Raw genomic sequence first — 11545 nt, 5'->3', positions numbered from 1 at the left:
GTGCAAATTTACAGAAATTAATGTATTCTAAATTAAGGGAATCTGCACAGAATTCTGCCATTTAAGAGCAACCATTTAGTTAATTAATTTAAAATTTCTTCTAGATACAGCCTCAGATAGAATAAGCCCTGAGATGCACACGTGCTGCAAGTGCATCCCAACAAGACAGCAGCATTTCATATCAGGCCTCTCTGCTTTGTGCTAGGCAGCAGTGTAGCGGTCTCCTGTAGTGACACTGTGGGGCTCAACTGGCCTCAAACCGATGCCTTAGGAGAAAGAGGTTTTGTGTAATTTCCCCCATTCTTTAAGCTTTTCAAGCCCCTGGCTTCGACTGATTACAACACCACAGACTGAGCATTAGCTACATGGTGAATTGCAATTGCTATTCATCAGAGAACACTTGGATTCAAGAAAATGGGAGGAACCAGATTTAGGTACTTGAGGACAATTACATGAGTTAGAATATCTGTGTAGCAAAAGCTGCACTAGACAGCACTGACTAGAATGGGTGAACTGCTGAGTTTGCTTCTTTTATTGTTTGATTTATCTTGTTTGGGACATTTATTTTTTTTTGTTATTATCTTTGTTGTGCTGTCCCTCTGCATACATATCAGATTGATTCTGTCTCTTCGGAAACATAACTTTATGCTTCAAAAATTAAGAGAGTCCTTGAAGAGCCCCATTCTGACCACCAGCCAGAAATAAAGTTGTATGCAGTATTATCTGTCCAGGTGTTGCACATCACACCAATCATTGACAAGCCCTGTTATTGGCATCTTCTGCTGCAGATTTTATGTGGGAAACCTCTTGTAACACCTAAAAGCAATTAGTCCCCAAGAGCAGCCACAGTGTGCCTTGTCAACAGGCAGCAGGTGAGGTTTCTAATGCTGGCTGCAGATGGGGTGAAATTTGCTGTCAGAATGAAACACAGCAGTACAGAACACTACCAAGCCAGTCATAAGCACTAGCAACCAGGTGTGCATTACTCGTATCCTGGACTTAAGGCAGAAGTAAAACATAAATTGTTGGTGTGATTGCTTAAATGCCCTTCCTTAGAAAGAATTTTAGCTTCACTGTATTAGAAATTAAGAACTGATCTTGCTTTTCTTCCTCAGGTTACTGTGCAGTCCAGCCCAATATTTTTATACAAATGGCAGTGTCTCCCAGGCACCTTTCAGAGAGACAAAGCATGCAAGTAGAGGGGAGAAATAGTAGGCCAGCAAAATGATCAATTTGACTGTCAGGAATGTGGGATACTGTCACATCCCAGTGGAATAAAATGACAAGTCATTTCTTGTCATCCTTCCCATATGGAAAAGAGGTTATTAATATTTGTCCCTCACTGGAAAGCCTTAATCCATACTTTAGTTCACCTTTCACAGACAACCTGAGATGGCAGTAAACAGGAGCGACAGAAAAGTCACAGGAAAGGTCACACTGCATGGCTGGAGGAGTGTTCGTGGTGCTGCAGGGCCTCACACTTTCTGTGGGTGAGGAGGGGTCAAAGAATGTGTGAATGAATGGCTGGGTTTATCAGAGGGCTGCTTTCTTTCCAAGATGGACTCACATCTTGTCAGAATTGTGCAGAGCAGCACCAGATTCAGGGCAAATGCCTGGTCTGCAGAAAGAAAGCATGTGAGTACCTGGAGGGCCCCCTGCTCCCCACTGCAGTGCTAAGCACATCTATTGCCCACATTACCACCTGCTGGACCAGCATCTCAGGTGGTAAAGGGATTCATTGAGCCCTGCTGAAAACACAGTGTGCACAATGCATCTGTATCTGATGGTCACTTGTATTCTCCCCCTCCCACTGAACTCTCCTCAACTGAACTAGAAAGTGTGGTCAAGGGTTTTGTGCAGGGAATGAGTCTCTTTGGTCTCTAAATCACAGAAATCCTCTTCCCTGTTTGCTGGCTGGCAAAAGTACCCACATTTTCCTAGGAAAAGATTTGCACTGGAGAGGGATTATTACCAGTCAAATGAGCATCTACCCTCTTGCTTGGGAGGGGCTTGTGTGGGGCACGAGCTTGTGGCAGAATGCAGAACCAGGCCCATTGTCAACACATCAGTTAACATCTAACTAAAATATTTTTGTGTTTCTCCTTAGCTTCCCTTGATCTGCCTCTATTTCTCTTGTTTCTGTAAGTTGCCTCCTTAGTTAATGAGTAGGGAAAAAAGAAGTTGAAGAAATTCCAGACTTAGTTTATGAAGGCTTAACGATCTTAATTATCAGAATAGAATCACAAAGAGAAAGTGGTTGCAAATAAGATGCCACTTTTAGAGAAAGCCCCACTCCCAGACACATCCTCCTTTTAGATTAAAAAAAAATAGAGCCATGGTCTGGGGTTTCCAGGTAGTCTAAGGAAACTCTGTACACTTTATGATACTCCTTTGACTCTCATCACTCATGAAATCCAAGTGCAGTAGGAATTTTTCTGCCTTTGAGCTATTTGTTGCAGACCCCAGTGTAAGAAATGCTGCAGAAGAACAGAATGGTAAAGGCCCAAGTGGGAGTGGGAATTATTCTCCTGCTTTTTCTGGTCTGCCAGCAGTCAAAAGAGACTTCATGGAAGCCCAGAAAATTATCCTTTATTTTTAAGCAGGAGCGATATGGTATCAGTAATATTTCAGCAAGTTCCTGAATTATGCCCGTGACAACTTGACTGTTGTGAATAAATTGAAATCTTGTTATCTGCTCTTCTGACTGCTAGTTTCAGAAAGGGAGAAAATTCATTCAGAATGAGAAATCTCAGACTAGCAGTGAAAGCTGGGCAGGAGTTTTAAAATGGAAAAAGTTGTCTTGCTATCTATGTCAGAAAAAAAAACCCCTTTAAATTTCCAGACTCCTTTAATGTACAAGAGCAGCAACAAAAATTTGCAAAATCACATCAATTTCTCCAGCAAAAAGATAAGGGTGTCAAAGAAAGTGACACAGAATATGAGTATTCAGTTCATAGGTGCTTTTCTCAAGGAAGGTAGCCCAGGGAACATGATGCATGGTTGAATAGATTTTTATGAGCGCCTCCACCCTCTTGTCAATATATTCACCTGCTTCACCGTCGGGCATTGCCATTTTCTCCTTGCTCAGTACAGCTGGTGGATTACTATGCAAACTGCACCACACAGAAGACTTAACTCTGTCTTCTAGTATGGGAACCCTCTGGCACTTACAATACACTTTAATTTTAATCTGTATTTCAGTGCTGAATACCACGGGGTAAGTAGCACACTACTGAATGTAGTTTAATTCAGGAATCTCAGCTGTTAATGATACATATCCTTTCTTCACTTTTAGAATGTGGAATGTTTCTCTCCTTTTTAGATGTGGAATGTTGTACGATTGAATCATGTCATTTTTTAAAAGAAATAATTTAAATTTGTGGTTGGCTAATTTTGCTCTGGCTTCTGTCTGAGAGAGAAACCTGTAACACATGAATTTCTAATAGCACATCTGAATAGAAGAGATCTGGACAAATAGCCAAAATACTTATAAAACTCTCTTGGCTCTGAATATACCTGCAGTAATCTGTGCTTTAGGATTTGCCTGATGTATAACTGTTTAAAGATAGCACTGAATAGAGACTAAGTGGCAATCTGTCATGGCCTTCCCTTTCTCATGGAAGAAATCCAAGAAGGACTGTGAGGAAAACTTTCTTATTTTATTTGTCTTTACATATTTTTTTTTCCTCCTGAACCTGAGCTCAGTCTGTTTTCCAGTTGCTTGATGCATTTCACTGCATCATTTCACAATAAATTGATGGTGATATTTGCTCCTAATCTCCCTAGTTTCCTGAATGTCATTCCTTGGATTTTGAGCAGTACAGACATTGCTTTTGCTGCATTCACTTAAGGACAGATCCTCTATACTGTGTCAAGTACAAAAAGGATAATAAAGGAGGGAGCACCACAGAGTTTGTAACTGAACCCTGCTTCCAGAAACTGGGGACCATCCCTTCCCTATGCAAAACACCCAAAGAGCAGAGCCATTTACATTGTGATCTGCGGTGGGATTTTGGTCTTGTGTCAGCTCATCTCTGCAGGACTTTGTAGCACACAAGGACTGTGCATTTGTAACTGCTTTTGTTTTACAACATTTTCAGGGTAAATTAGAAGAGCTGGATGAAATGAAAGCTTTGTGTCATGAGAGATTTGCAGGGGTTAAAGGAAATATAAAGCTTTCCAGCAAGTAACCAAGTTACACAGTACACTGGCTTACTGGCATTTACACACTTTGCTTTGCAACAGTGGGGATAATAATGTTATGATCGAGTTAATAGGAAGTCTTTGCTATTATCCTGGTGTTGTCCGAGCTGAGATGTACCCATCCATCCCTCTGCAGCTCTCCGTGCCCAGGAAAACTCCTCTCATTCCAGTTCAGTGGGATACAGAGCAGAGGAGCCTTCTCCCCTTTGACTCACTCTCAGAGCTCTGCCATGAATGAGTAACTTCTGCATGGGAAGAGAAAATCAGACATGGATGAAACCCTGGGTCTAGTCAGTTATTCAGTGAAAACCCCAGAGGCATAAGCTGAGGTCCCAACATCCTTTCTTAAACAATTTTTGAGTAACTAATTCCACAAGGGCTTCACTCCGTTTTTTTTCTTGATAGGATCAAGCAAAGACCAAGAGGTGGCTTGAGGACATGGGATCCTGAAACAGGTAACTGCATGTCATTAGTGCTAATAACCATCCAAGGCAGATTTTGGACATGCTGGCTCCTCTTCCTCACTTTAATGTGTTGTATTTCAGCTTACCTCACCAGATGTGATTTTAACAATAACTCAAGGCCATTCTGTGACTGGACCCAGCCTTGCAATGTCAACCAGGGATTGTGGATACGAACCAAGCATGACACTCCAACTGATGGAACAGGTCCTGATGGAGACTATCCTGATGGAAGTAAGTGCTTGGTTGTGGCCTTGCTGATTTTCTTTTTTTGAAGACAGCTTGACTACCTTTATTCTTCTTTCTTTGAAAGAGAAAAGAGATTCATGAAGCCCCTTGAAATGTATTGGGTTTGTTTCATGCTGACACCTGTCTTTGACCTTTCACCATATCAGAGAGGAGTGAATTAAACTGGCTTGCCCATCATAAATTGGATATCTTTATCAGTGCATGGAAGTAAAAGAAAACTAATTATATCATGCTAAAGGCCTTATAGAGAATGTAGTGACATGGAACAGATAATTTTTCAGGAGAGGGCTTCTGGCCAAATTACACTGACACCAGTTTATGGCAACAAATGTAATGATTACTGCCCTGGCTCAAGATAAAGTTCACACTAGCTAGTTATAAAATCAAGTTTGAAATTGAAGAATATTTTTTAAAGGCTTGTTCTCTGATACCTGTGATTTACAAACTGGAGTCTAACATTGTCACAGTATCAAACAAATACTCCATGGTTCCATCTCTGTGTGTTTGAACCACTATCCTTACCCCAACCGATCCATTTAGGGACATCAGTCTGCAGTCATACAGCTTCCTGTAATTACCCCAAGACCGAAAGGTCAGCTACTGTCAGAGTCAGTAAGCAGATTAGAACAGTATTAGTTGGGATTGTTGCTAAATAATTTTCTGCATTTATACTATTTTGATAATAATAATTAAAATTGCTTGTTGGAAGAAGAAATGAAATATTTTTATTTGTATTAACACAAATTATAATATAATTTATAAATTTTTTTCATAGAATATAAATTATAATGTTTTGCTTTTTGAACTGACACAGGCCATATCACTTTAAATGTGACTTAGATTTTCTTGCCAACCTAAATCAATGACTGAATGTTAGATGCTATGTGTGGAGCCATACTTTACCATACAGAAACAGTCATTCATTTATTTGTGATTCTTTTCCATAGTCAGATGGGAGAGGCTTGACTTTAGCTACACTGGGGAAATGTAATTTTGATCTTAGCCCACTTGAAGAAAAAACTTCAGCCCTAGTAAAGCAAAATCTGATTTCATATCGAACCAATCAAAGTGAAGCATTACAAATCCTAAAGAAACACTGCAGGTCTCTGAATTTTTAAAAACTTCCTTCCTTTTCATAATGTCAAATATAAATATTTTGAAGGAAAATATCAGCATTGCTTTCTATTTCTTCCATTCTGAGACAAACCCAAATGCTGACAGTTTAGAATTTTCCTTATGTCAGGGATTTATTCATCTTGAGACCAAAATATTTATGAAAAATATATATCCCACAAAAGAGAGTGTATAGCAGATTGCATTCTTTTCCTTTGAGGAAAGTGGAAACAGAACATGGATCAGTGTGGCAGTGTCTGGAGGTGCTGTCTCTTGAAAAAGTCCTATGTCTTTAATTGTGATCCCAAAATAACTCTTCTTGTGAGATGAAATAGATTTGCTTTGCTCTCAGGCTCACATTCTACTTTGGATAATTACATGGATTAACCATTGCAATGTGAAGTTCAAGCATCTTTTGTTTTGCTTCTTTACACTGATAATGATGCCCTTAATTTCTTCCAGAGTTGGGTTGCACTTCAGTTTTAGATGATACCTAATAAGTTATCAGAAGATTCAACTTTTTTTTTTTTTTTTCACTCTGCAGAAGGTTATTTTATCTACCAAGAAGCAAGTAATCTGATCCCCTTTGACACTAATAGGCTGGAGAGCCCAGATACTGTAGTTTCTGGACAGATATGCATAGACTTCTGGTACTACATGTTTGGATCAGAAGAGATGAATGAGCTGAGAGTGCTTATCCAAGATGGCACAAGGGAGTCTGTTCTGTGGTATCGTAAGGGAAACCAGAGTTCCTTGTGGACCTATGGTGCCATCACTCACATTTTTTCAACACAGAGAAAGATAAAGGTAATATATTTGCAGAATATATTTGTTTGTACAGTGTCAGCACTTCTCTCCTTGCAGGCTGCAAAATATTGTGCATGTAAGCTAGAAAATATAACCAAGATTTCCTTGGCTATATTTTTTGCTTGGTTTATATTTTGTAAATAGAATGGTCTCATGATTTCTGTCAATGAGAAGAAATAAACAACCTCCTAGTTGTTAGTTCAGGGATAAAATTCAGTTTAGTTTTCTGTCTTTTTCCTTCCTTTCCTCCTTAATTTTATCATGAAGTCAAGGACTTAATTAAATGCAGGTGAGTTTCAAGGTTTGAACTTTGGGATGGTGCCTGCATTGGACTCCTCTGTAGACTCCAGACCACTAATTCTCATAAATCATTTATAAGTCAGAGAAATAGAGGATGATGTTTTTTGCAGTCCTCACCTTATTATAGAATATATGTTCCTTTAGCTGAGGGGAGCTAAGAAAACTGTTATAACCTCATCTTGTTGATTTCTATTTTTAGCAATAAAACAGAGAGATTAGTTTGAAAACATGCTTAGAGAAATGGTCTTGTGTTTGCCTAAACATCTCTGATGCAGGAATCACTTTGTGTCCTGCCTAGGTGATTTTTGAGGCTGTCCGAGGACTGACAGAGTATGGGGATACAGCACTGGACAATGTGAGAGTAAGGGATGGACCCTGTGGTAAGTCTGTGTTTGCACCTGAGTCAATGCTACTTCCTCGTCTCTGTTTAAGCTGTTGACCATTACTCTATTCCATATATAGTGTAGCAACACCTCAGAACTTCGAACCACAAAAGAGAAATGGCAAAAACTTTTCACCTCACTTCATTTAAATGTTATGTGTTCTGCTGTAATTTCTTCCTAAATCTTTCCTCATCACCTCAAACATCCAAGACAAGCTATCCCTTTCTCTGTAAATGTGACCTTTTTCACCAGGTCCAGCAAAATTTAGCTTCACTTCTAAGTCTGAAGTGCATCTCTAAACCTAGACAAGGCTATGTACATTGACCTTGGATTCCAGATTAAATGGTCTAATTGGCATTTGACAGCAAATATCAGTTCATGCAAGCTCATTAAATACACGGTACAACCATATGTCACAAAATGAAATAACAACAAGTCAATAACACTGAGTGGCACTGCCAGCTTTGACTACAAATCAGCAATTTGAGCTTGATCTCTGACCCTGTAACAGATCAGCCAAGACTGGCACAAGCTGTGCACGGCTGGAATCCATTTTTACTGACAAGCATGCAATACCTACAAAATGTGAATTGAAAGAAATTTGCTGAAAAACTTACAGAAAGTTTCATTAGGTCTTAATAGGTGTTGTTCTCTGTGAAATACTACTCATATAATGACATGACACGTTTCAAATTTACACTACCTGCGACAAAGATTTCCTTTCAGGTCCTCATCCTCTGATCATATGATTTTACTTAAAATTCTGTGAAAAAGACTTGGGGCCTTATTTTGTTTGAGGGCTAGGGAGAGCCAGTTCTTCATTTTCCCAGTTGCATTAGCACATGATTCAGCCACAGGATGGTGCACAAAGGTAACTCTGAGAGACAAGAGCTTCTGTGCTCATCTCACTCTCATACCTGCCAACACTCACTGACAGCAGGACCTTCATGTGTCTTAACATACACCAGAGGGAGTCACATACCTAATTGTAACTGCACTTCCAGCTCCCGAAAAGAGCCCTAGCTCAGTCACTGTGATCAAAGTAACAATCAGATGAGCTTTCCTAGGAGCTAAAAAGACCCCTACATCCCCGATTTTAAACACAGGCAGTTCTACTTGCTTCACTGAAGAACTTCTAACTTTATGCTGGTGAAGAGTAAGTGAAAATTCTTGTATATTGGTGAGTAAATAGTGTTCACCCTGTAATGTTAAAGCTCATTGTATTGCTTTGTCTTTTCCTCTAACAGAAGCTGTCCCTACACCTGTACCGCCAACACCTACACCAACAGAACCTACACCACCTCCAGTGACAGGTAATTTTAGCCAATCACGTATACTACTCAACGGGTTGTAGGACACTTACGTTTTTTACTAGCAGTACTACTTCTTCACTTCAGTTAATTTCTATGGGTGTTTGTCTATGACATTGCTTTATGGCATACAAATCAGCCTTTTCTGTTTCAATTCTTCCACATATAATCTACAAAATGAGAGTGATTGTGTGGTGGGAAAACACAATGAGGTGGGCTTTTGGGATGTGTCTGTATGTTAATAAGAACTTTTTCCTGTCTCCAGAAGCTATTTGCAGTATACATGGGGATCCTCACTACAACACCTTTGACAAGCAGCGTCATGACTTCATGGGCACCTGCACCTATACCCTCTCCAAGCTGTGTGAGAGCAACAGCTCCCTGCCTTACTTCAACGTGGAAGCCGCCAGTGAGCACAGGGGAGGCAACACCCACGTGTCCTATGTCCAGTACGTGGATATCGATGTCTATGGCTACAGGATCAACCTCAGTCAAAAAAGAGCTGTTAAGGTAAGGTTGGAGCCTGCTGTCTATCATTTGTAACTCATAGCATCAATGAAGAAACTGTTGTACAGTGACTACAAATTTCCAGCTTCTGTGGAGTAATATTTAGAGGGCAGTCAAATACTTAGGAGCAGGAGTAATGTGTAGTTCTTAAACGTGGGAATTTCAAAACTGAAAGCATAGGCTAAAATTCTGTGCTCTGTTGTTGAAAGGTGGGCTTAGAGCTGACACTCCAGATGGGGTTGGTGGGCTAGACTACATTTCTAACCTGCTCCCCATGCTCAAGTCAGGCATGTAACAGGGAGAAAAGAGGTTCTGAATTAGCTGAGTTCATCCTGGTAGTCATTTCCCAGTCCTGTGTAGTGGCCTGTAACACTGAACACTTCTCATTGATTTCTACTTATTCCACCTCACTGTTAACTTCATTTAACACCTGGCCTTTGCCATAAAGCAGGGCCAGGTGGGAGTCCTGGAGTGACAATCTGATGACTCTCCTTACACTGATTGTACACTTGACAAGTTATTGCATCCTAGGACTCCTTTATGGATCCTTTCCATAAAGGGTCAAGACGGTAGAAATGGTTGAGCCAAACCCACAGGAAATGAACAGGTCACCTTGCTTCATTACCACCCTTCTTATAAGAAAATACTACAGTGATTTAAAACAGGCAAAGGTTTAAAGGTACACTGAAACCTTTCCCATCTGGTCTTAGAGACACAGAGAACTCATATGTCCTCATTTGTCCAACAGCCTCTCTCTTATACCTTTCCCCTCCATTTACGGATTTTATTTTAAAAAAGAATAGGTCTGTAGGCAGTTGATGTAGACAGACCATGCTAAGTCTTGAGCTTTTGCCAGCTGTGTCTGGCTCACCAAGACCACACTTGTAAGCTATGTTGTAGACACATTGTTACGGCCTCAAGCCCTAGATTGTGTGGCCATATACACTATTCTTGGTAAGTAATACTAGCCCCGAGTGAGTTCTTACTTCTCACTGTGTCAATACAGGAATCTAAGAGGGTCACCTTTAAAAATATTTCTTTTCAAGTGCTTACAAGTCCTTCTCTGTGCCTGCAGGTCAATGGAGTCAGCCAGGTGGTCCCTGTGACCTTGGCCCCGGGTGTCAGTATTTCCTTCAGTGGACAGTATGTTGTGGTTACTACTGACTTTGGCCTGAAAGTCAAGTTTGATGGAAATCACAGAGCAGAAATCACTCTTCCCAGTACCTATATGTCTAAAGTCTGTGGAATATGTGGAAATTACAACGGGCACAAAGCAGATGACTTTCTTAACCCAGATGGAGAGATGGAACCAAACTCAACCAGCCTTGGTAACAGTTGGCAGGTTTACAATGACTCCAGGTAGGACTCCAGCCAGGATGTCAGGTCTTACCTGTTGACTATGCAATGACCAGTGTTTTATGCAACTGTTGCATGGGGGTCAAAAATGTCAGACACACATGGGATAAAATCTATTCTTGTCAGTGTACTTACTTTATCCATCTGGGTAAAGTTTCACAGAAAATTTAACTGTGCTTAAAAAGAGAAAATTTGTTAGAATCCTAGAATTGTTTAGGCTGGAAAAGACCCTTAATGTCATCGAGTTCAACAGCTAACCCAGCACTGTCATATCCACCGACAAGCCATGTCCCCAAATGCCACATTTAGGCATCTTTTCAATACCTCCAGGGATGGTGACCCCACCACTTCCCTGGGCAGCCTGTTCCAATGCCCAAAAATCTTTTTGGAGAAGAAATTTTTCTTAATATCTAATCTAAACCTCCCCTGGTGCAACTTGAGGCCATTTCCTCTTACCCTGTCACCTGGAAAAAAGACTGTCCCCCATCTCACTACAACCTCCTTTCAAGGGAGCTGCAGAGAGCAAGGAGATGTCCCCTGAGCCTTCCCCTCCTCAGGCTTAACAACCTCAATTTCCTCAGCCACTCCTCATAAGGCTTGTGCTCCAGACCCTTCACCAGCTCCGTTGCCCTTATGTGGATACAGCCCAGCACCTCAATGTCTTTCTGGTAGTGAGAGGCCCAAAACTGAACATAGGAATCAAGGTGTGGCCTGAAGAGTGCCAAGGACAGGGGAGCAATCCCTTCCTTCTTCCCCCTTCAAATCTTACTGCACATATGCTTTGTGCCCAAAGAGAGTCCAGCTGGGGTGAGGAGGTTGTTTTTGTTCCCTCACATCATAATGTTTTCTCAAGAAA

The 11545-nt window shown here is 40.7% G+C and overlaps 1 protein-coding gene across 1 annotated transcript; it reads left to right on the top strand.

Annotated features, from left to right (window-relative positions):
* The first annotated feature begins 3599 nt into the window (after window positions 1–3599).
* On the top strand, window positions 3600–9584 carry LOC121671136 (zonadhesin-like). Its single transcript, XM_042042381.1, has 8 exons — window positions 3600–3639; window positions 4581–4658; window positions 4749–4898; window positions 6571–6833; window positions 7432–7513; window positions 8764–8829; window positions 9092–9336; window positions 9543–9584. The coding sequence occupies exons 1-8, from the start codon at window positions 3600–3602 to the stop codon at window positions 9582–9584; spliced, it is 966 nt and encodes a 321-aa protein (XP_041898315.1).
* Window positions 9585–11545: the final 1961 nt, after the last annotated feature.

The sequence above is a fragment of the Corvus kubaryi genome, unplaced genomic scaffold, assembly GCF_017639235.1.
Source record: "Corvus kubaryi isolate FWS band 111438036 unplaced genomic scaffold, C.kubaryi_AGA036_p1.0 37397, whole genome shotgun sequence".
Classification (NCBI taxonomy): domain Eukaryota; kingdom Metazoa; phylum Chordata; class Aves; order Passeriformes; family Corvidae; genus Corvus; species Corvus kubaryi.
The sequence above is the reverse complement of the archived record's forward strand: the minus strand, read 5'-3'. Positions and strand labels throughout refer to the sequence as shown.

Excerpts from the sequence above, each read along its gene's own strand:
- LOC121671136 (XM_042042381.1), top strand. The coding sequence starts at position 3,600 with ATGGCCTTCCCTTTCTCATGGAAGAAATCCAAGAAGGACT. Across the intron at positions 4,659-4,748 it reads GACATGGGATCCTGAAACAG|CTTACCTCACCAGATGTGAT; the intron begins GTAACTGCATGT and ends GTTGTATTTCAG. Across the intron at positions 9,337-9,542 it reads GTCAAAAAAGAGCTGTTAAG|GTGGGCTTAGAGCTGACACT; the intron begins GTAAGGTTGGAG and ends TGTTGTTGAAAG.